The sequence below is a fragment of the Marmota flaviventris genome, chromosome 5 (genome assembly GCF_047511675.1).
Source record: "Marmota flaviventris isolate mMarFla1 chromosome 5, mMarFla1.hap1, whole genome shotgun sequence".
In the NCBI taxonomy this organism is placed as follows: domain Eukaryota; kingdom Metazoa; phylum Chordata; class Mammalia; order Rodentia; family Sciuridae; genus Marmota; species Marmota flaviventris.
This window is the reverse complement of record NC_092502.1, coordinates 7830676-7855439: the sequence shown is the minus strand read 5'-3', so window position 1 is coordinate 7855439 and position 24764 is coordinate 7830676. Positions and strand designations below refer to the sequence as shown.

At 55.3% G+C, this 24764-nt stretch overlaps 1 protein-coding gene across 3 annotated transcripts in view; it reads left to right on the top strand.

Annotated features, from left to right (window-relative positions):
- Hrh2 (histamine receptor H2) overlaps positions 1-24764 on the top strand; it is a 41513-nt gene that overhangs the window by 5493 nt on the left and 11256 nt on the right. Inside the window, exons 2-4 of one of the 3 annotated variants that reach the window (XR_003583249.2) lie at positions 12777-13006; positions 14524-16067; positions 22764-22890. Coding sequence is in view for 2 of the 3 variants with exons in the window: in XM_027938654.2 (XP_027794455.2) it covers positions 14983-16067 (1085 nt within the window). In the remaining variant the exon portion in view is untranslated. The remainder of the gene's footprint in view (positions 1-12776; positions 13007-14523; positions 16068-22763; positions 22891-24764) is intronic. The other 2 variants (XM_027938654.2, XM_027938656.2) reach the window with 2 other exon arrangements.

Sequence of the window (24764 nt, the reverse complement as noted above, 5' to 3'; positions counted from 1 at the left end):
GCTGGGTTTGGGAGTTCCACTGGTGGGTAGAGTGGCTGGGTGACCCAGGTGAAGGAGCCTGTGCAGAGACACAGAGCTGAAAACCTCCAGGTGTGCTTGGGGCATTCGGAACAAGTAGGTTTTATCTGAGACCCCGGGCAGTGGGAGGGGTAATAGAGAAATCCACCGGGCAGAGATCTCCAAGAGCCCTCACTGCCAAGTTGAAGTTTGGATGTTGTCCGGGAGGCTGTGGGAGCCACAGAAGGATTCTAGCCCCACATAGAGATCATCAGGTTTGCAGGTTTTAAAATGCCCTTTCTCCACACATGACAGGGGAGGAGAGGGCAGAGCCCTGGCTCTTGCCCTTCACTTGGAGCAGGGTTCAAGACCAGAATATTGCAGCTGGAGAGAGGGACAAAGTCAAGAGCTGCTTGGAGAGGCCCGACTATCTCCAGCGGTGTGGGTTGCATGCAGGGAAGGCGTGTAAGTAGTAAAGGAGAGGCACAGCTGCCGTCGGGCTCCACGACTGCAGAGGCTTCCTCGGAGCCGAGCCGTGGGAGCTGGCATTTGAGCTCGGCATTTTCCAAGTGGCTGGAGATGAGACAGAGGCAGCAGGGGAGGGTGGTCCAGATGCTGGGATCTAGCCGTGCAAGAAAATGGGCAAGAATCTTCAGTTAAAGGAAGAGGGAGACTTCTGGATACCTAGGGGACAGAGCATGAGTGAAGAGGGGAGGGGAAACTGAGGCAGGAGAGTGGAAAGAGGGTGGACACTCAGTGGAGTTTGGCTGTTAGAGCCCAGAGCAACTGCAAGGCCACTACCTCTCGCTTTTAGATGCAGAACATTCAAGAGCCCATAAGAATCCATAGCTAGAATCTGGCAGCTGTGCCCTTACCACGCCCCCAGGTCACAGATAATCACATCTAGCCTGGGTTCAAGCAGAGGGAAGTCAGTCTCCCCCAGGCAATGGGCCAGTGCGTTTAATACCGATCAGATGCAAAATTCTCAAAGCAATAATGAAACTGCAGAGAGGGGTTAGAAAAGGAAGACTGAATCCTGGGAGCTGATCTGGCTCTGCAGAAACGGGCAAAGATCAGACAAGCAGCTAGCAGAGAATTTTACAAAGCCTCTAAGATATTTAAAAAAAAAAAAAAAGCCAACATTTTAAATGAGATTTCGTTGAAAAGTTGGGACATTATATTTTAAAGCCAAAAGATATCATTTCATATGCAGATTTCCAGCTTCTCTTGGAAAACGTGGCCACTGAGGGCTCTGGGCCCACAGTGAGCACAGCTGTGTAGTGGCCACCCCTCCGGATGCGCCCTGCACCCACGCCATAGTGCAGATGACACAGTCTCTGCACAGCCTGCTTCATTTTTTCTGCCTGCCAGACCTCTGACCTTGGGACCCTGGGACCCAGGACCCTAGCATCATCCTCCTCCTTTCTACCACCCTGGTACCCAGACCTGGGCCAGAGGGACCCCTTACCCTGTTGTCCTCAAACTACTCCAGAGAGTGTCAGTCACAGAGGCTCTGTGCAGAGGGTCGGGTTCTAGAGCCTTGTGTGGCTCTTTGGAAGTCCTTCCATCCATAGCCCCCTTGGTCACAGCGCACACCAACAGGGTCGGTCAGGTCCACAGTAGAGACCCCAGTTGTCGTGATTCAGCCCAGAGCTCCAGTACAGGGCCCCTTGTTTTGAGGTAGCACCTTTAACAAAAGGAGCCCTTTCAGAAAAATGCTGCCTGCTCCTGAATCTTCATGAGATGGTCAGTTGTGTCTTCCCAGGTTTCAAGTGGGTCAGACCTTTGTGTGGTTCAGAAGTGCAATATGCAGAGACCACCCAGAAAGGGCTCACTTACCTAGCCCCCACCTGCCCAGGTCCCCACCTCTCCCCAGAAGGAAATAGCTTTTGTTATCTCGTTGGGGAGAATCCTCCCAGATTTTCTTTATGAGAATACAAGCAGAAAATGTATGGTAGTTCTCCCCATCCACAGGGGTACACCCCAGACCCCAGCCAGGGCCTGAAACTGGCAATAGCACCGAGCCCCAGGTATGCTAAGCTACATACCTATGATGAAGTTTAATTTATAAAGTAGGCACAGTAAGAGATTGTTAATAACAAGAAACAGCAATTACATTTTTTATACAGTTTTTTCTTTTGGTACTGGGGGTTGAACCCAGGGGCACTCGACCCTTGAGCCACATCCCCAGCCCTATTTTATTTAGAGACAGGGTCTCATGAGTTGCTGAGCATTTCACTTTTGCTGAGGTTGGCTTTGAACTCGTGATCCTCCTGCCTCAGCCTCCCAAGCTTCTGGGATTACAGGCGTGTGCCACCGCACCTGACTACAACAATACAGATTTAATCAGATGGCCATCATCGCTGCTCTCGTGCTTTGGAACCATTATTAAATAAGCACAAACACAGTGGTACCCAGATGGTGGTTCTGATGGTCAAGGACATCTATTAACAGGTATGTAGAGGACACACTGGATAAAGGGATTATTCATTTTCGGTATAGGATAGATGAGATTTCATCCTGCCATGGCATGCAATTTAAAAATTAAGAATTGTTTAGTTCTCAAAATTTCCATTTAATATTTACAGGCTGTGGTTGGCAACCGGGGACACAACACGGTGGGTAAGGGGGACTACTGTATTTTATTTATATTACTTGATTCGTATTATATGTGTATGTCTGTGTATTATTTTTGCCCCAAAGAAAAGAATATTCTGCACGCTGTTCAATTCTTATGTGTTGATTTTTAGTCACCGTAGAATTAACTGTCAATGTACAAAATTTCAAATAAGGAAATGTGCAAAGACGATAATAACAACCGGTATCAGTATCCAAAGAAAATTATTATTGCCATCCAGTCTTTCTAGGCATAAATTTTAGTGGCTGTTTTTCTCCCTGCTGAAGGTTTCCAAGCTAGAAGTTCATAGTTACAGTCATTTTCTATGTACAATTTGAGTCCTGCTATTTTTTTTAACCTGAATATAAGCATTTCCATTTATTATATCATAGTTTCCAAGATTGGTGGTGCCAGCTGTCTACTGTTTCCACTAAGACATAACTCACTCCGCCATCCTCCTGGTTTGGAACATGGGGGCCTTAGCAGCCCGCAGCTCTTGTCCGGAGCACAGAGGAGCTTGCCTTTCTCACATGGCTAACTAGAGCTGGGCTGAGTGAGCGGGTCCAGGAAGCCAGACGTCTGGGCCAGCAGCAGAGAAGCCACTCTGGGGCAGGGACTGGGTAGCCTGGGTGTGCACAGGGATAGGTGGCTGCTGGGGGCACAGCTGAGGCAGAGGGTGTGCATGAGGTCCTGGAAGGACAAGCAACAGGCCAGGACGCCCAGCGGGCAGCTGGAGGAGAGCAGGCGCCCGTGAGTGCTTGTGCCACCCCAGCAATCACTGAGTGCCTGACAGGTGTTCCTGGTGACTCCTCCCATCAGTCAGGCGACATAACCTGGGGACGACCCTGACTTTCATTCATCCAGGGGACAGGTCTGAGGCAGAGAGACCCCAAGCCATTGCTCATCATGGAAAGGGGGCGGGCCCCCAGCATAACCTGGAGGCTGGTTCCAGGAGAACCTTGCTCTTACCCCTCTGGGCCTCTCACTTCCCTGGGAGGCTGGGACTGTCATCCCCATTTGCAGGAGGAGGAGTGAGACTGCAGGCAAAGCCACTGACCCAAATTGCCCAATTGTAAGTAGCAGGGCAAGGGTTGGACCCACAGCAGCTGCTGGAAAAGGTGCTTCTTCCACGCGGCCTGGAGGCTGAGCTGAGGGTGGGGCCAAGGCAGGGGAAGAGCTAAGACTCTGCCACTCCAAGGTCGGAGTCCTGTGCTGGCCGAGGGTGAAGGTGAAAGGCAGCGTTGGGGGAAACAGCCAGGCCTGGGGCAGAGTTGTCCCCACGTAGAGAGTGGGGTAGGAGAAGCAGGAAGTCCAGATGTCCCCAGAGCAGGAGGGACAGCGAGGGCAGGGCTCACCCCAGGGCAGCATATAGGGGCAGAACAGCTTGTGCAGGTGCTTCTGGGGGAGAACCGCTCTGCAAAATCTGTTCGTTATGGACGTTCCCTGGGTACAGGGCGCTGGGCACAGATAGAGAGGAGCCCTCCCGTCCCCTTCTCAGGCTCAACAGCTTGGCCAATTCGCTTTCACCCATTGCCACCTCCACGTCATCTGGGTGTGTGTTCGTTCTCTTTGAGCGTCTAGAGTTGATCTGTGACATCAGGGGTCGTAGCTCAGGGCACCCACCTAGCCTGCGCCAAGTGCTGGGTTCCATTCCCAGCACAGCAGAAGCTCAGCGGAATCTGTGGCATTGAATCATCTCAGGGTTCGTTTCATGACTCCCTTTCTACTTGGTGGCTAGCAGAATTACAGGGGGACCGCTCACTCCTCAGTGTAATTGAAAGTCCAGTCTAGGCTCAAGGTTTCGCGATTGTCTCAAGATGGCCTGGTGGCTGGGTTCAAATCGGGAGCCACACAGGTTCAGGTGTCCTATTTGGGTGCTGGGACTCTGAGAGGATCCTTTCCATCCTTTCGCACAGTGGTACCAATGCCACCAAAGCCTGTCCAGGGACTCAGCTGGACCTTGCCAGCCTGAGTAAACATACCCAGAACACTTACGTTAGCCTGTAGTTGGGCAAAAAAATATCGAACTCAAAGCCTGTCTCATAATAAGGTGCTGAATATCATCTGAACATGAAGACAGAATGCTTGTAAGGGTCCAGCCTTCGCACCACTGTCCAGCTGAAGATCCTAATGGACCATCATCAATTGGGGCCATCTGTAACTGGAAACCTAGATGTTTCCATGAAATCTCCTGATGACTAAATGCTGTTGCTATCTTCAGAGGTCCTGAGCAGGCTGGGACCCAGCAAGGCTCTTCAGAAGGTTGAGCTCCGCCCGTGGCTTCATTGTTGCATCCAGATACTTAACAACTAAGGGAAATGTCCTTGCAGGTGACCCGGGAGGCCGTGGGCCATCCATCTGGAATGCTGGAAGGGAATCCTGTACATGAACAATCACTGGGTTCCTTCCTGTCCTCAGTCACACTAGTAGGTGATCCAGAGGTCCCACAACCCCACCCCCTGCCTCTTACACTCTCACACACACACACACACATACACACACACTTTCCCCCACACACACACTCCTCTGGGACCAGCAGGTGCCTGCAACACTGTAACAGCCAGGCTGCAGATGTAACCACCTACCTGCAGCAGAGCCCCCAGTGCCTGGAACCCATGGAGATTCTGCATCTTTCAGGTGACAGCTTCACCCCACCCCATCAGTAGCCCCAGACCTGCCACATCAGGAAGGCAAAAGCCACTTCCAGGTGGACAGCTGCCTGGCCTGGCCTGCAACTCACTCTGCTAAACCCTGCCTGGACTCGGGGGGGGGGGGACGCAGTGCTTTGGAGCCCCCTCTGTGAGGCGGTAGGCAAGCCGACTTGGACCCTCTGCCTGTAAACTCACACTTGCCTGGCAGTGGCCGACAGAGAAGTGAAGAACCGCATCTGTGGTGCTGGTGACGGACACCCAAGTGTCACGCAGGAAGCACGGGGAGGACGGGAGTTATCCGTGGGCTCTGGCCTCTGTTGAGAGGGCTGGTGGGCATGAGGCGACGCCTGGGCAACTGAGGGGCTGGTGTGGCAGAGACCCCTGAGCAGGGGAAGAGAAGTTTGGGAACTGATCCCCTGAGGCTTTGGGGGCCGCTGTGCGGCTTTCTCAGCAGAGCTGAGGAAGGGCTTACTCGAGGGAGTTTGCAAAGGCTCTTCCTGCCTGCGACCTCAGGCCCTCCTGGCCTTCACAGTCCTCTCTCTGTTCCCCTCTCAGGCCCAGCTCTGTGACCACCTGCCACCTCCTTTACCCTGCTTCCTCACCTACTCCTCCTCCAGCAGAGCAGCCCCTACACCATTCCTTCCTCCCATTCTCTTCCCGGCTGCGTTCCTTAACGGTCTTGCCCTTCCGCAAGGAGCCGCCATTCCTCCCCTTCTCACCTTGTCACGGGACCGTCCATCCAGCGTTGCTGGCCAGGCTCACCCTGACACAGCACCTGGAGCTCAGACTGTGTCAGACGGGGACCTGTGTTTCCTTGACCTGTTCCTTGCCTCTCCCCAACAGGAAAGGTGGGACCTACACCTGCATTTCCTAGAGGAGACCAGAGCATGGCCTGGGAGAAGGGGGCCATCTATTAAGGAGCCGCCACGCTGCCCGCCCTGCCCGTTCCCCCCACATTTCATCTGCAGCATGGCAGGCTGCAGGTGGCGCCTGTGGACATCTGGCAGAACAGCCTCAGAGAGGTGCAGAGGTTGCCCAGCAGCACAGCAAGAGGCTGCTAAGCCGGCATCTGGGCCTGGCGGGGCTGGCTCCTCTCCCACTGCAGTGCTGGGGTTCCCAAGTGCTTCCTCCAGTGTGAGCAGCCCTGGGGGGTCCCTGGATGGATCTGGGGGTCAGTGACACAGATGTCAGTAAGGGTCCAATCACACAGAAGCCCCCGTTTCCTTCTCCACTTAAGCTACCCAGTGGGGCACCGAGAAAGTGTAAGCGAATGATCATGGGTCCTCCAGCCCTGGAGGGCAGGCCAGTCTCCCATTCTAATGAGGAGAGGGTGGGGCTGGGCCCTGCAGGCAGCAGTCCCTAGGGAGACTGTGACTACATTGGTTGTGCTTCAACTGTATTTATTTTTAGGGTGACCTACTTAAGGGAAAGTGATCCTGGTGTTCATTGTAATGATCAAAGTCCTTTTACCACAACTGCAACCACTAGAAGAAAAAAATCACTAAGTTAAAAACAAAACAGGACTGGTGTTAGGTGAATTTGAAGAACTGGGAGATTTTAGGGTTTGGGGAGCATGAGGAGTGGGACAAGGTGAGATGTCAGGAATCAGAAGCTGTGGGCACTGGGTTCTCCTCAACTCCACCAGCTGTGTGGGCTCTGCGGAGGCACTTGGGCTCTGTGGGCCACGCTTGCAAAGTGGGCAGTACATTCATGCTGCCTGCTATAGATTGTCCAGGTCTCCAGGTGCCGCCGTGACAAGAAGGGGCTGGGAAGGTGGGGGAGGAGCGATGGCTAAGATAACCTAGGTGCAAATGCCCTGGCAAGAGGTGGCTGTTTGCTGCTGATAACCTTCAAGGTGTCCCAGCTGGCCAGGGTAGCAGGACTTTGGCCCGTGGAGCAAGCCGTGCCTAACTGCAAGGGGGGACCCTTAAGGAATGAGGCTGAGAGAGAGAGAGAGAACAGACAGGAGAAAGGAACCATGCTGTGGGACAGCTCCGGGGCCCAGGCCTGTGAAGATCACAGTGGTGGAGGTGACCTAGGGACAGGATGGCAGCATGGCTGAGGGGACTGGATTGCAGCAAGGTGTGTGCTGAGCTCTGCAGCGCTGGCGAGGGATTAGGGCCTGTTCTCCAGGCCTCCAGGCTTGTTCTCAGACCTGCGCGAGTGTTTACAACCAGACCTTAAATCTAAAAAGAAAACCACAAAATTGCAGCAAGCAGTGAGCATGCAGCTGCACATCCACAAAGGCAGCCCTGGACCAGCTCATCCATGGCAGCCTGTCCTGTGCCAGTCGTGCTTTGTGTGGACTGGGCGTGAGTTGCGATGTATTCACCTTGCAGAGGGGTATGGCTTCCAAGAGAAAGAGCATGGGGTGGGGTGCTGTACGTGTCTTTAAATGATGTGGTGCTGGGCAAAGACTTTGTAAGAAAGTCAGCTCCCTGTCCTTGCACAACAGATGCCTGTCTCTCTGGGACACTGCAGAAGAGACTCTTGAATACGAGGGACCATGTGACTGACTTCTCCCCAGAGGACTTCTGGTGCAAGGCCCTTCTCTCTCACTGGTACTTGTACTGTAAAAGATCTCACCACCTAACTCTGGGCTGGAGAGTCCATACCTGTGGGGCAGCAAGCGCCCGGACCTTGCTGGGCAGAGGGGTCCCACCAAGGGGGCTGCAGTGTGGGCACAAGACGCGCTTGAGGACAGAAGTAATACCCAGGCCTGGCTTCGGGCCTGCGCGGAGGGTCGGGGAAGGAAGAGTGGGACCACCCTGCTGGGAGGCTGGCCCTTTCTTGTATAGAGTAGCCTTCACCAGAGGCTGTTCCTGCCTCCAGGACTTTGACCAAGTGTTCAGCCCACTGTGTATGAGGAAGAGGTTAGAAATCTGCAGCCACAAAGATTAAAGACGCCCTGGAGTGTGGTGGTGAAGGAGGAAGTATCCTGTGCTGTGGATGCAAAGGCAGCCTGTGTCCGTTCACAGGAGTTGCTAACTACACAAGGCTGAGGCAGGCAGGCCTGGGTCCTGAGTTTTCCTCCTCCTGCTCTTGAGTCTTGGGGTTCTGTGTTTTTCAAATGGGGGAGGTGAAAGTCCCTTGCCTGCCAGTGCGGTGGCAGAGGTTAAATGAGGCGGGACGCTTAGCACCCAGGCCTGCCTGACTCGAAGTCAGCGTTCCCGTCTGTGCCAGTTCCTAACAGCTTGTCCTTGCTGAGAGCTGGCTGGCAGGAATCAAAAGGCGGGCTTCCCTTTCTGTTGCCAGTTCCCTGGGTGACCAGGGTCAGCTGATTGAGTCCCTGCTGCCTTGGAGCCAAGTTCAGAGTTTCCAGATCCATCCCCAGATCCATGTTCCTCCTGAGAACCAGCTGAGAGCTCAGCAGAAGCCAGGTCACCGGGGAATGGCAGTCATTGCCCTCTGTACCTAACAACAGAGCAGGCTCTGGAGGGGCATGACACGGTCGGAGACCAGGACAGTCTGACGGCAAACCTCTGCAGGGACGGGGGAGAGGCGTGGCCCTGGAGGACTGTGAGCTTGGGGCAGAAGATCTCCAGTAAAGGGCTCTTGCAGGTGAGGACCAGGGGCCAGCCCCAGCTGGAGCCCCTTCCAACCGCATCCTAGGGCAGCCCGGGGACCCACCTTCCGTCCTCTGCCCTGCACACTGCCCCTTCCCTTCTCCTGGCCAGCTGTGCGGCTCTTAGGGTTCGAGTGAAAGCCACTTCCACAGGATTAAAAGATGGGAAATTTCCCAAGGGGAATGTGGTCCCCCAGCCCCTGTCCCGCCACCCACCCGTGGAGACAGCCATCGTACACGTCCTTTCCTCCCCAGCCCTCAGGTGGACATGCGTGGCTGCCTGGGATGTGTGGGCTATGGTGTGCGAGCCTGACAGTCAGTGGGGGTGAACGGTTGCTGGACCTCCACTCAAACCGCCTCCCGAGACTAGCTCTGAGACGCCGTCACATACATCTACTGCCCCTGCGCAGAACTCAGCTGCAGTAAAGAAGCACTTTTCAGGTGGCCTTCTGCGTCTGTCCCCACCCCTGCAGGAGGCGCTGCACAGTGTGTCTGCCAAGCCCACTGCTGCCTCCCCCAGCCCCAGCACAGCGCCACACAGGGAGGTGCTCCACACGTGCCTGCAGCACACACAGGTGCTGTTCTGAGTTCACAGATTTGGACACTAAAAAAGTCACATTTGGAGAGAGTGAACCACGGGCCTGGCCCTGGGGTTTCTCTCCCTCTACTGTCTTCATAAACAGAAAGTGAAGGAGGAATTGTCACCCTGACACCTGTCAGCCAAGGTCACAAAGCGCAGAGACTGTCCATTGTCACAGCCTTTGTCCTCAGCCCCGGGCTCCCCTTTGTGGCTCAGTGTCTGTTATTGGAGGGTTAGGAACAGACCACCTGCTTCACAGGTTGGCCAGGTGGCCCGGCTAAAGGTGCACTCAGGGAAGGCCAGCCTGCATTCCTGCTGCACGTGACCCCCTGGAGCAGCTGCGTGTCTTGGAGGCTGAGGGAGAAACCCCATCAGCTCAGCCTTCACCAGCCTGCCCGGCGGTGGCCCATGTATGGTGCCGCTTCCCCGTGTGGGCTGTGCCTGGAAGTGAAGTGTCATCCACAGAAGAGAAACTCCATTTCACTTCCCCTTGAAAAAAGGAGCCCTGGACACAGTCTGACCAAATGGGGAGACACCAGCCCCTGGTGGTTGCTGTTTCCGTGTTCGTGCTGTCTGGGTGCAGAGAGCAGCCCTCCAGCAGCCCTCTCCTGGGGTGTCCTGGAGGAGCAGTGGGGGCAGCGGGCCATCGGGCAGGCCTGGGTGGCCCCCTGCCCTCCAGTCCCCATACTGTCACTGAAGGCAGGATAGGACAGAGGCCTTCCTGGCTCACCCTGGCTCAGCTCCAGGCAGCACAGGTTCTGATGGCGAATCACAAGGACCCACCAGGAGGAGGGTCCCCTGAGGCCCTGAAAACTCAGCACTGTGCCAGTGCAGTCGAGGAACCCCCTTCCTAGCCCCTGCTGGCGGTGGGGCAGGTGAGAGCCGGAAGGAGAAGGATAGAGAAGCCACCTCTGGAAGACTAGAGGAGACCACCCGAGGCCACCAGAGGCCAGGCTTGCCAGAGAAGCAGGAGGGAGGAGGGTGTTTCTGATGATGGGCACGGGACGCCAAGGTGGAGCAGGATGGGCCTGCCATTCTCAGGACCAGGACCCTCTCACTGGGTCATTTAGCTATTTCTGGAAGCGTTGTTTCAGGGCACAGGAAGTACCCCAGGCCCACAGCCAGAAGCAAGGCCAAAGCAGCAAGACCAGGTCACCACATACCAGGCCAAGGACAAGCCAGCTAGGATGGGAAGAGTCCAGCAGACTTCAGCACACAGAGCTGGCGTGGCCAGAAGGGATCAGCTCATGTCTGCAAGATGCACGGAGGCCCTGCTGTGACTGCCCCTAAGTGCAGCTCATGGAGGCCACCCCAGGTGAGATGCAGAGCGAGCCGCCTCGTCACTGCTGAGGCTGCAGTGGCTGATGACGCCTTTCAATGGAGATAGGAAATCTCCCTCGCGGGTAATGGAGAGGAGGACCTGCTCTTGAGAAATTCTCCAGAAAGTGCCTTTCTGAGGGCGCTAAGGCAAGATAGGAAGACGCAAGAGGAAGTAGTGAATCGCACACCCACACAGCTGCGGGCTGCGCCAACAGGAAGGGGCTGGGCGAGTGAGTGTCTTTTCTCATACACACACACACACACACACACACACACACACCCCCAAAAGAGTGGAGAAGGCCATTGCCAAATCTGTGTGACAGGAGGACGAGATGCCATGCACACTGGGTTATTTCTGTCAGCTCTCCAGAATGCTTGGAAATGTCTGATGTAAAACACTGGGGACATTAGAGACATCTCTCACCTACCACTCTGACGGACCTCCAGTGCCCAAGATCCCAGGATGAGCTCCACTTAGAGGATCCCAGTGTAGGGAAACAGCATGCATATGTATACACACTACCTGTCCCTATACTCCTCCTGTGACAGAGACCAGAGGGAACGGGGGAGGGATGGAGGGAGGGAGGGGAGATGGGACGGAGGGAGGGAGGGAGGGGAGGATGGGTGCACGAAGGAAGGACTGAGGAATGGGTGACAAGGAAGACACAGGGATGGGGGTATAATGTGGAAAGGATCCAGCCCCTGCCCTAGATGGTTCCCTCTCCAGTGTGGGGACAAGACAAAGCCATGGTAACAGTACAGAGTGGCAGGTGCTCAGAATCTAAGTGCAGGGGACATTGCTTCTTCCTCCAGCATCTAGGAGACAGTCACCTATGCTGAACCATAGAAGGCCAGGAGCTGAACTGAGTGTAGGCAAAGGGGCCCCAGGTGTGGGGATGGCCAAGGCAGAGGCAGGAGAGAGAGGCTGCTGTGCCCGGGGGTGCTCAGTTGCCTTAATGGTGAAGCTGGGACAGTGCAGGAGTGTTTGGTGAGAGGCAATTGGAAAGAGCTGGACGTCTGCTCTGATCCAAGAACTGGCTTTAAAAACAGGTCAAAGGAACTGAACTGAGTGTGCTGAGCAGGTTTCCATTGCGATGACAAAGTACCTGAGATAATCAACTTCAAGGGGAAAAGTGTTTATGTTGGCTCACAGTTTCGGAGGTTTTGTTCCAGGGTCCCTTGGCCCTGTTGTGGCGTCCCAATATCCCTTTCAAGGGCACACCCCCAAGACCCAGTTTCTCCCACTGAGCCCCACCTCGAAGGATCCAGTACTTCCTAATAGGACCACGCTGGAGACCCCGCCTTCCATAACATGGCCTTTGGGGGACACTTGTCCAAACCTTAGCCCTGAGATTAAACCCAGGCTGTGCTGCTAATTGGGAGTGTGACGTCACCTGGTCCCTGTGAGCCTTGCTCTCTTGGACGTTGTGTGGAGTGGATGACTCCCCCCCTCCCCTGTGAGGCTGCTGTGCAGGTCAGTCGTGTTTAATATGCATGTGTACTTGTGCACTATCCCTGCACTGATGCTCCCAGTATTTCCATTTCTTGCCACTTGCAAACCTGCCAGCACAGATGTCCTTGCCCAGGGACTCCTGTGTTGGCTTGCATTGCCACACACTGGCTCCAGAAAGAGTGGGCTGAATCTAGTGACCTGAGAGACGTCCATGATGCACTGACGATTTTAAAAGAAACTAAGGAAAGGAAGTTGCGGAGTAATGCACAGGTGTGTTTGGACCCCTGCTTGCTTACAACAGAGGCACAGACACAGTCTAGGGGCCCCCTCACACCAGATGGCCAGCGCCCGTCACCTGGCAATGTAAGTGCCTGGGCGTGTCATGGCCCAAGGGCCAGTCTTTGCTGCCTGTATCAAGGATGCTTGGTTTACTGCACTGAACACTGGATGTTTGAGAAAACGTTGGGGAGAGTGCCTTTCACTTAGGCTGTGATGGTGACAGTGACGATTCTTTCTTGTGGGCAAAAGGGAGCCATTGGAAGCTGATGTGCAAGTTGGCAACGTGACCCTCTAAGGTGGTCATCCTCCCACAGGTGCAAGGGGAATGAGCCCTGCCTGAAGACCCCTGCCTTCACCGGAGGTCTCCCCAGACTGCTGGGGCACTGGGCTTAACACAGCAATGGCTGGGAGCGACTCCTTGGAAACTCCATGAAGGAAAGAAGCACAGCTCTTGTCCATGGGACCTGGTCCCCATGGCACCCGGTCCCCCCAGCACCTGGTACCCCTGGCACCAGGAGCAGCACCCAGAGCAGCACCTGGTGTGGTGAGATTCTCCAGGAAATACCTGTTGAAGTGTATCAAGGGAGTGAAGAGAGGGAGGAAGGGAAAGGAAGAAAGAAGAGGGGAGGGGGAAAGGAAGGAGGAGAGGCAGGGAGAGGAGAGGAGAGGCCAGGAGACTCCAGGAGAGGCCAGGAGAGGAGAGGCAGGGAGAATTTCTGATTCCTTCGAGAGGCTGGTTCACTCAGGTCTGACGCTTTCCCTGAACACTGAAATGCCAGCCCAATGCCAAAATGGCGATCTATACTCAGCTTTTTGAAACTGAGAGAAATCTGATCAGAAACAGGGATTCTTAAAAAATATATATATATATATATCCTATTGCTACCCCCTCCAAAGTTAACTAAGTGTGGCAGTGGGACTCCTGCTATTTGGGCCACTTTTGTACTGAACAGACCTTCTAAAACTAGTGCCCAGAGGCCAGCTCACAGGGCCGGGTGGCCAGGAGGGCAGCAGAAGGTGATCAGGAACGTGATTCCTGCCCCTCTCAGTCCTTCTCATTCAATGGTGCTTCTCGTGTCAGGATGCAAAGCCACTCCAGACGGGAGGCTGAGGGAGGCCAGCTCCTGCCTTCCGGAGACTAGCTTGCTTCTGGCAGGGCTTCTGCCGGCCACTCCATTCTGGCACTGTCCGACCTGGGGACATCCCCTGCTGGCTGCTCTGGAGCATGGATGTGCCTGAGGAGCCCAGGAACTAGCACAGCCTGGGCTTGTTCTGCTAGAAGCAGAATGTGGCCACCAGAAGGAGTCTTGGAGATTCCCTGGTGACCAGGGACTCTCATTTAACCAAGAGGCATTGTGTGTGCAGCTGTTTGATTGAAGTGATCTTTATAGGAGGGAGGGAAAGAAGGTTCCAGATTTTTAAATCATCGGAAACAGCCGAGAGAAGATTTTGCAACACTTGAAACGCACATGGCCGCATCCTCCTTGAGGTTTTATCAGAGCACAACCATGCTCTCTTGAATGTGGCATGGTTGAATCCTTGTGACAGATGCCTTACTGGCCACCAAGCAGGAAATATACCACCTGCCCTTTTCCTGAAAGTTTGTTGGCCCCTAGCTAGAGTGTGATGATGTTTTGTCACAACAGCAGCACCAGGCATGGCTCTCAGCACTTGTCAGGAGCAAAGAGTGCTTCTGTCATTCATCCATTCAGCCTGTCATTCATTCATGGGATGCTACCTACCTGTGGGCTACGGAACCTGGAAGGAGACAGACTGGTGCAGTCCCTGTTCTCCCAAAGCCGAGAGCTGGTGCCCAGGTCCTTCCTCTTCTGTATAGACATTCCTAGCCCTTCCCGCAGTTTCCCCCAGGATGTGGTGTATCCTGCTCCTGCCCTCCCCGCCCTGTACCCTGATCGCCCCAGTCTCTGCAAGGAGAGGCATCCAGGTGGGCCCCATGCCCCGGAGTCCTTCCAGGGGGCGCAGGGCTAGAAACTCACCTTGAATGCCCTTGGGCTCCCAGTCTCATTTCAGAAGCTCAACACTTGCCCTTCACTTTTTCAGCTCCTGCTCCAGTCGCCCAAGAGAGGGAGACCACCCGTCCTCAACCCAATAACATGGGCAGAAGACGGTGCCAGCTATGGAGAAGGATATGGCTGCGTCTATGTGAGATCCCTCCCACATAGAATCAAGGCCACCTCAGTGCCGCACTCTGGTGCCTCTGTCCCCGTGCAGAGCCTGAAGAGTGGAGAGCTACCGCAGCCCTGGGAGGAAGCTGGCTCCTCGGGAACCTCTGGAGCTGGAGTGTCCAGCCTGGCTTCACGTCCCCGCCCTTGGCTCTTCGTTATTCATATCCATGCCCCACACCTATGAGACTGCTTAGTTTATTTCTAGAAAATAGCTTTGGGTCAGTCACTGAAGCCTTCCCCCACATGGACCCTTGCCTTGGGCTCTTTTGGGAGTCTGGAGCCCAGTGGCTGGAACCAAAAGGCCAAGGGCAGGGCAGGAGCTTTGGGAGCCAGAATGGCGTCCAATGGCACAGCCCCTTCCTGTGGCCTGGAGTCCACCGTGTTCAAGGTCACCCTCAGCATGGTGCTCGCGGTCCTCATCCTCGTCACTGTCGCTGGCAACGTGGTCGTCTGCCTGGCTGTGGGCCTGAACCGCCGACTCCGCAGCCTCACCAACTGCTTCATCGTGTCCTTGGCGGTCACTGACCTGCTCCTCGGCCTCCTGGTGCTGCCCTTCTCTGCCATCTACCAGCTGTCCTGCAGGTGGACCTTCGGCAGCGTCTTCTGCGACGTCTACACCAGCCTAGACGTGATGCTCTGCACAGCCTCCATCCTCAACCTCTTCATGATCAGCCTCGACCGCTACTGCGCCGTCACGGACCCACTGCGGTACCCTGTGATGGTCACTCCAGCTCGTGTGGCCATCTCCCTGGTCTTCATCTGGGTCATCTCCATCACCCTGTCCTTCCTGTCTATTCACCTGGGCTGGAACAGCAGGGGTGAGGCCAGCAAGGGCAACGACACTACCCGCAGGTGCCATGTGCAGGTCAACGAGGTGTACGGGCTGGTGGACGGGCTGGTCACCTTCTACCTGCCTCTGCTGGTCATGTGTGTCACCTACTATCGCATCTTCAAGATCGCCCGGGAGCAGGCCAGGAGGATCAACCACATGAGCTCCTGCAGGGCGGCCACCATCAGGGAGCACAAAGCCACTGTGGCGCTGGCTGTCGTGCTGGGTGCATTCATCATCTGCTGGTTTCCCTACTTCACCGTGTTCGTCTACCGTGGGCTGAAAGGGGACGATGCCGTCAATGAGGTTTTTGAAGCCGTTGTGCTGTGGCTGGGCTACGCCAACTCGGCCCTGAACCCCATCCTGTATGCTGCGCTCAACAGGGACTTCCGCACAGCTTACCAGCAGCTCTTCTGCTGCAGGCACGGGCACCGTGGCTCCCATGAGGCTTCCCTGAGGTCCCTAAGGCTGAACAACTCTCAGCTGTCACGGAGCCACAGCCGAGGACCCAGGTGGCAGGAGGAGAAATCCCTCAAGCTGCAGGTGTGGAGTGGGACCGAAGTCACTGCACCCCAGGGAGCCACAGACAGGTAAGGCAGCCTTCACACACAGGAGGGGACCCTGGAGGGGTCTTGTGAACAGCAGCCAGGGTTCTGCTACATGGTGGCCAAGACCCTCCAGAAGCATTTCCCAAATGATATCTCATTTAATTCCTCCAAGGACTCCCTAAAGTAGAATATTTTGCCTCCATTTCAAAAGGATCCCAAAGAAGGTCTCAGGGAACTTGTCAAAGGCCACCCAGCTAGGACATGGACAGAGGGCCCTTGCTCCAGAACGCATGGGCCTGTCTCTCTAATTATGTTGTCTTTCTATTCTGGAGACTTAAATTGGAGGCTCAGCTCTGCCACTTAGGTGTCGTGGTGGAGCTGGGCCTCCAATTTAGGGCCAGCCCCATAACTTACCGCTGCAGTGAAACACTCAGATAGTCAGGTGCTGATCTGTCACCTGATGGGACTGCTGGGCTAAAGGAGAAACTCATTGTATTCAGCATTGATTGAGCTCCTACTGTGCACCAGCTCTTACCATAGGGTTGCTCAAGTCAGTGGGAAGAGAGGACATCAGAGTCAGGAGGGCATCCTCAAAGGCCAGACCAAGAGTGTAGCTGTTTGGGGAAGATGCAAGGGTTAGACAAAAGGGCTGGGGTAACCTAAACAGAACTTTGCTTTGGGAAGAGGACTCTTTTGATGTGAATGAGTTGGGTGAAACCACAGAGGCTCAGGGAGGAGGCTGGGCATTGGTCCAGGAGGGGAAAGAGAAGAAAGCCAAATTGCAGGGCTATTAAAAGAAAGAAGACACTTGCACAAAAGGTAAAGGGACAGAGTGAGATTTAGATAAAGCCACTGGGACAAGCCAGGGAGGGCATTAGGGGACACTGCACCCATGAGCTGAGTGACACTGAGGAAGCTCATTGTGTGAAAGACAGCTCCTGGTCCCATGTCATCTGTTGATAGCAGTGCAGGAAAGAGTGTTGGTAGAATACCTAGCACGTACAAGTTGCTCAGTAAATGTCATTTTCTTTCTCTTCCTGTAGACTGTGCCATCCATCCATCCATCTACTCAATTATCTCTTTATCTACCCATCCATCTACCCATCCATGCATCCATTCAACCATCCCTTCACCCACCCATCCATCCCTTGCTTCCTCCATTCATCCATCTACCCACCCATCTACCCATCCCTCCCTCCATCCCTCCAGCCATTCATCCATCCATCCGCCTATCCATCCATACCTCCTTCCATCCATCCACCCATCCACCCATCCCTTCTCCATCCCTTCATCCACCTATCCATCTACCCATCCATCCATCTACCCATCCATCTGCCCATCCATCGATCTACTCATCCATCCATTCATCCATCCATCCACCCATCCATCCACCCACCCACCCATCTATCCATTCACCTATTCATCTACCCATTCATCTCTTCACTTACCCATCCATCCATCCACCCATCCAACCATTCATCCATTCATTGCTCATTCATTTATTTGCAAACACTTGTCAGATTTCCATCACATGCCAGGGCCTATGCTGAGGGCCAGGGATGTGGAAATGACATTCTGTGTGTTGACACTGATGAGAGTTATGGAAGGTGAGCTGCAAGCTCTGCTCTGATCTCTGCCTCACTCACCCTGTGGCTTGAGCAAGTCATTGTGCTCTTGGGTCTCAATTTCCTCCCATGGGGCCTTCTAGCTGTTTCCTGGAGTTGCCTGAAGTCCCCCTGAGCTAGGGAATGTGGACCCAGCAGAACTGGGGTCTGCTGTTGGGTTCTAAGCATCGCACACACTATGAGAATGTGGACAGATGCTGCAGACCCACACCAGGGCTCTCCTTCTGATGGACAGCTGTGGGCAAACCTGCCTCGCTGGGCCCCAGGTCCCCTTGCAGCTGCTTCACCCCTGTAGGCATGGAGTGTCCCTACCGATTTGGGACCTGGGCCCTCCCCGCTCCTGTGCTATTGCTTCTGCCTCTGAGCTATTTTGCAGCCTCCCCTCTGGCCTCTTGGTATCTAGACTGTCCCTCTCAAGTCCATCCTCCAACACCCACCCCGCCACCAGGGTATATCCCTGCCCCGTCATGGTGGACCTAATGCCCATCTGATCCCATTCTTCCATGTCCCTTCCAGTCCCTCATCCAGAAGGCAGCCTCAAAGGCAAAGCTGGTTTAGCTCACAGTGCAAAAAAGAAACAAAACAGATGAGCACACACCAGGGCAGAGGGCCAGAGAGCAGGCAGGTGGCACTTTTTATGTGTTGCTTTGGGTCACTCAGCCCTGTTCCACTCCCAGGCTCATAAGCTGCCTTTGCACTATCCCGTTCCCACTCCATCCCAGAGGCCAAGGTGCACAGGGAGCCAGAGTGAGCCCTGCCCACACTTCTGCTCTGGCCTCCTGGAATCACTAATCATCCAATTATGGAATAGACGGGCAATTGCTCACAGCAGCAGGTGCCAAAGTTTGAGACTCAGTGTCCCCAGCCATGAGGGACAGTACATGTCCCTGGGAGCTTGTCCCAGAGAACTGCCTTCTGAGTTGAGCCTTTAAATGCAAACAGAAAGCCTTTCTCACCCAGGAGGGGCTGGACCTCATTCTGTTCTCTGGGAAGGAGGGTCCGTATCCACTCTACTTTACAGTTAGGAAACTGGGGCTGGGGAGTTCCAGTAAGTCACTCCAAGTGGCACAACTGGGAAGAAGCTCCCAAGCTGAGGTCTGAGCAACCGCAGACAGCAGCACCAGCTCCCGGTGCCCTCTGCTCCAGGCACCCCACGGGTTTGCCCATCTGCCTTCTCTCATCTTCACGCCCACCCTTGGTGAAGGGCCAAGGCTAGCTAAGAATCACTGCCCACCTGGCTGACACAGCAGTGCAGAGCCGGGGACAGAGCAGGGCCTCCTGGAGGCCACAGTCCCTAGGGCAGGGGGCAGAGGGGCTGGGCAGACAAGGGCAGGGTGGGGGCAGTCAGAGGACCTCACACCAAGGTCAAAGGCATGGAAGTTGCAGGAGGCCAAGAGCAGCCAGAGGTCGATCTTCACACTGAGGCTGCCAGGGCCATGGGGCTCCCTGAGGCTGGCTCCGGGCTCCCTGCTGACTGATAGCAGGTCCTTCCTGCTCTCTACTGGGGTCAAGAGCCAGCGCCAACCCGCGGCCCTTATCAATGCCAGGGCTGGGCTGTCTGCCTGAGCCAAGGGTGCTAAAGGGGACCGATTCAGCCTGCCTGGGCAGAGTGGGGGCATGGTCAGCCCAGGGGGTCTCCAGAGACAGGGGGCCAAACTGGCTGCTGCTCCTTCCCTGTGGCCAGCCAGCAGCCCACGCCCCAACATGGACCTCTGTCTGCCCCTTCCTCACCCCCACTCCCCTGGACACTCCTCGCCTCCTAGGGTCTCTCTGCTCCGTCTTTCCTAGTGAGCTTTCCGGCACACAGATCCCCTACATGGCCTGCTCGGCCACTCCTGGTGAGCTTCCCAGAGCACGGATCCCCTGTTGTCCCCAGGTTCCCACTGAACCTGTCTCCTGCTGCGTACAGCACATCTCTGGTTTTCTTCTTGTCGCTGATGTTAAAAATAACTACCTTTTTTTTTTTTAAACTGAAAAACAACACACATTCAGAACTCTGCAGTCAAGGTGTGGGCAGGGCAGTCTTTTCTGGAGAATCCCAGGCAGCATCCCCTGCTGTCCCCAGCACTGGACGCCACCTGTGCCCCAGGGCCCATGCCCACCCACTGCCCCCACTCCACCTCTCATTCCCACCCTCCCTCCCCTCTTCTGCAGCCCGACCTCTTAGAAGGACCCATGGAAGGGCCACCTGAGCAGTCCAGGATGGAGGCCTATCTTGAATTCCTTAATCCATCAATCTGCAGAGGCCCTGATACCACATAAGGTAACATTCTCTGGCGATTGGGACATAGGCCTACCTGCGCCCATTCCTCAGCCTGCCATGAGCCCCAGCACCAGAGGCTCTTGATGCCTGGGTCCCTGAGCACCTTACCCTCCTGCTCCATTTCCTGACAGCATCCCCAGGCCAGGTCCCTCTCCCACTCTCCCCAGCCAAAGCAAAGTGCCCTGCACTCCTTCAGCCAGGGCATTTACCAAGGCCTGCCGGCTGCAGCACTGCTCGGGACAACAGTGACAAGGCAGCCCTCCTGTCCTGGGGAACAGGTCTCTCCAAGTTGGACAGCGTGGTCTCCCAGACACAAAGTGGCTGGTGTCCCACAGTCTCAGATGTGGCAGAGCTCGGATTTCAGCACAGCCTGTCACACTCAGAGCTTGGGCCCTTTCCACAGTAACACACCTGGACTTGAACTTGGCCTGCTCTTGACTGACACTTCAACTCGTCCTCTAGACACCAGAAAGGGCAGCCCAGGCACAGGGAGGCAGGTGACCTGTCTGCAGTGCGGAACAGGCTGAGAGGCTGGGCCCTGCCCAGTGCTCTTTGTGCCCCCCCACCTCACTGGTCCCTATAATCTCCCAATTCAGAGATATGATTCATGAGCACCTGGCCTATCAGCAGCCCTTGGGCACTTCCTCATTCCTCAGTGCCCCTGTACTTGCTCCCCATGGGCGGGGATGCACCCAGACCCCCAGATGCCTGGCAGGCTGCTGTGGTGCTCTGCTCCCTCCTTCAGCCGCCGCCCCCTGCCAGGGAACCACTTCCCACCTGCCCTCCCACCTGCCTGCCCATCCTCTGCAGTCAGAGAGGACATTTCCAAAAGTCCATCAAAGCCGGCTCCACCTCTTCTGTTGCACTTGGACTAAAATGCAAAGTCCATCCCAGCCTCCAAGGCTCTGCTCCTGAGCTGCTGCCCTTGCCCCAGCCCTCTCACACCCCAGGGGGACAGCCTCCCAGGCCACACCTTGTCCCCATTCAGCCTGCCTCCCTGGGAGGTGCATGCCTGTGCTCTTGGCTGTTGAGTCCTGACACCTCGTTCTGTGCTCAGCCTGGAGCAGGCCCAGGGACTTTTTTCAAACAGATGATGAATGAATGAGTGAGTGAATGTCTTATCCTGGTCCCAGAGGGCCCTGAGAAATGAATAAAGCCACCTGCACTGTAGAGATCAGAAACTGGGTCTCAAAGAGGGAAGCAGCAGGAAGCCAGGGAGAGCTCAGAGATGACTGGCTCCTTTGCCACCATGGCATTCCCACACAGCAGCCTCCAGGGACCGCTGGAAATCACTGCACCTCAGGGTGGCGACTGCCTGCCTCCCCAGCCCTGTCACAGACAGGCCAAAAAAGTGAGGCTGTGTGCCACAAGCATAGGAAGTGGCTCAGAGTTGGTGACACACCTGGACTGGGTCCCCTGCGCCACAAGGCATGTCCTGTTTGACCAAAGGTGGAGGGCACAGGGACGGTGGGGCTGGCTGTCTTCTGTTCCAAACCCAGCCCCGGGGATGTGCCTGCGCTTCCGTGGGCAGCGGAGCCTGTGTCTGACACACTTCTGCAAAAGAGCTGCTTCTCGGAAAGGAAGTTTCCTCCCGGGGCCCAAGTTTGTTGACTCCTTCAAAACCCAAACGTGTCAACTTGTGCAGTCCCGCTCACCAACTGGTAGGGCTTCTCGGCACGTTGATGTTGACATTTCTGAGGAGTTCCTATAAGTGCCTTTGGCACATGAGCCTCAGCAGCTGCCCTCAGACTAAGGGATGAAGGCTGCCCCTCCTGCATCTGGACCGCAGCTGGCTACCTGCCTCAAATAGGGGGTTTTCAGCTCTGCCTCTGGTTCAGGCTTCCCGGGGTTTCTCCCGGAGCGGGGTCGGGCAGAGCCCTGTGGGTCATGGCCCCTGCTGGCTGGAGGAGCCATTCACCGTCCATCCGAGGGGCCTGTCCTGACCTACAGAATGGTGGCAGGGGTCTACCTCGGCAGGCTGGTGGCACAAGAGTAAGGAGAGCAGGCAGTAACACAGTCCCTTCGCCCCCAGCCACCTCTCCTCCTGCCTCCCTCCCACGGCCCTTTCCTCCTTTCTCTGACTCCTGCATGCAGTAGTCCAACACTCTACAGCTCACCCACTGAAGGTATGCTCCACACTCAGTATGCTCAGAATTGGGTAGCCATCCTTACAATCAAGTTTGGAACATTCCATCACCACAGAAGAAACCCTGTGCCCTTTAACTGTCACCTCTGATTCCCACATTCCATTCCCTGTGCCCCCCCCCCCCCAGGAGCCTGACCCGCTTTCTTTCTGTAGATTTTCTTGTTCTGGAGGATTCACATCCGACGTGGTCTTTTGTGTCCCACTCAGTTTCCGAGGCTTGTCCTCACCACCTTTTCCTTCTTCTGCTCCTTTTTATGTTTGCCGTGCTCCCATCCTCCATGTCCTCCCCATCCTCCTCCTCCTCTCTGTCCTCCCTGTCCTCCTCCTCCTCTTCTACATCCTCTGTGTCCTCCCCATCCTCCTCCTCCACATCCTCCCCCTCCTCCCCGTCCTCCCTGTCCTCCCTATCCCTTCATTCTTCCCATCCCCCCATCCTCCCCGTCCTCTCCTTTCTCCCCATCCTCCCCCATCACCATCCCACTTCTCCTTCACAAGTGCTCAGGCTCCATTGGCACTTCTTGGCACTTTCTAGGCCTGGGTGGAGGACTCCAGGTGTGAGGTTCTGTCACACCCACCCAGTTGCCCAAATCCCCAACTCCCTGCCAGGAGGACTTAGGGTGACCCTCCCCAGAGCCTGCCTTCTGCATGCGGGCCAGCAGAGCAGACAGCTACAGCCAGTTAATCCACGTCTTCTGTCTCTTCAGAGAGTTTGGGAAGTGAGACCCTCCAGCCCCAGGAGGTGAGGGAGAGGAGAGCAGAGAGGAGGAGGGGAGCCCTTCGCAGCCTCAGAGGTCAAGGAGAACACGCCGTGGCCCCCAGGAGTCTGGAAAGGTAGAGAACTTGCGCTCACCGTCTGTGGTGGCTTTGCCAGCTAGAGGCCCTGGCATGGCCTGGCTGGTCCCTCTGTCTCCCAGACTGCCCCTGCCCAGTCACCTCCTGGCTCCTGGCTCCTTCCAGGACAATCTGGCTGGAGCTGCAGGGCTGTGATTGAAGGAAGAGAGCTGAATCTCCAGGCCACCGCAGGTATCTTTGACCCCAAGAAAAAGAGCACCTCCTTTCCCCCAGGGCCCTTCCCTCGGGGACCCAGCCCTAGGACACAAGCTTGGCAGTCACAGGGAAGGCCGGACTCAGCTCCTCTTGACCAGAGCAGCCAGTGCAGTCCTGCTGGCATGGGAGAGTCCGTCCCTGCGGGTCACACGGGAGAGTGTGCGTGGCCCAGGGCAGGGTCCCCAAACTTCTTCTGCAAAGGAGCAGATAGTGAATCTCACACCCTAAGCCCACAGTCTGTTTCAGCCACTGCCCCACAGGCCCTCCATCCTCACCGACTGCATGCAGGACGATGATCCCGTGGGGGTGGGCTGAACAAGCTGCCCAGGCCGGCAGCCCCCATGTGGCAGAATCCACCCCGCTGGGTGTACCTCACACTCTGAGGCTCACAGAGGCCGAGGGTGCCTGATGATATAGTTCTCAGGACATGACTGTCACCATACAGCACAGGGCCATACCAACTCTGCCACTGTAGACAACACATAAACTGATTGGTGGCTGTGTTCTGATAAAACTTTACATATGGACACTAAGAGTTAAGTTGCATAGCTTCATCATGAGTCATGAAATGTTACTCTATTTCTTAATAACCAGGTGGTAGGCTAGATTTGGTCTCTGGGCTGTCATTGGCCAACCCTGGCATAGGAGAAAGAAATAAGTACCAATTCAGCCCCTTGCTCTGTGACAGGGAAGTGCCTTGCCTTCTCTGAGCCTCAGTTTGCTCATCTGCAAAACGGGGATTAAAATGCCACCCTGGGAAGACTGTGGTGAGACTTTAGCTGCAATTTTTGCAAGGTGCCTGGCACAGCGTAAGTGCACAGTGAGCAGCAGCTTTGATCATTGTTCTTCCCGTGGCCTCTTTGCAGAGAAGCAGCTGGAAAGTCTGGGGCAGGCTCTGTGAACTGTGTCCCAGCTGTGCTACTGAAGCTGGGTCCTGACCCCAAGACTCATGTCCCTCATCTGAAAACAGGGGACTTGGATTAGCTTCAAGGACCATTCCAACATAACTATATATAAATGCTTAACAAGGGACAAAATTATGCCCACACCCTCGACCCTGCTATGTCAAGAATCTCCTGGCAAGGGGCAGGAGAGCCTGTTTCTTATGCTAATGAATTGCTCAGAGTATGGAGGCAAATCCAGTGGAATGTGTCCTTGTCACAATTTGAGTTGCAGGTGCTGGAGCTGTGGCAGGCCAGGCATAGGAAAGCTCTGCAGAGAGCCCAGCCTCAGGGGTGGGGGACCTGGGTTTCTCCAAGCCTCTGCATGGGGTTTATGGCTGTATGACCTTGAGAAGGTTGCATCCCTTTCTGAATTCTAATTCTCTCATGTGTAAATAAGAGATTCTGACAACTGTGCCTACCCCTAAGAAACAGCAATGAATCTCAGGGCTCTCTGCTTTGGGGTGACACTGGTGTTTACTGAACTCACAGTAGCTCTTTGTGACAGAGTATTGGGGTGCTGCGATGTGCCTGAGATCCAGAATGGCAGGCAGGGCCACCACACCATCAGCATGTCCACTTCCCCTGAGGCTGATCCTGCAGACAGCTGCCAAGCGTAGGGAAGGCCCTGCAGACTTGGTGTCCTGGGTCCATGGATGAGAAGGTTCTCCCTCGTCCAAGGTCTGCCATCATTACAGGGGGGCTGACGGTCGGTCG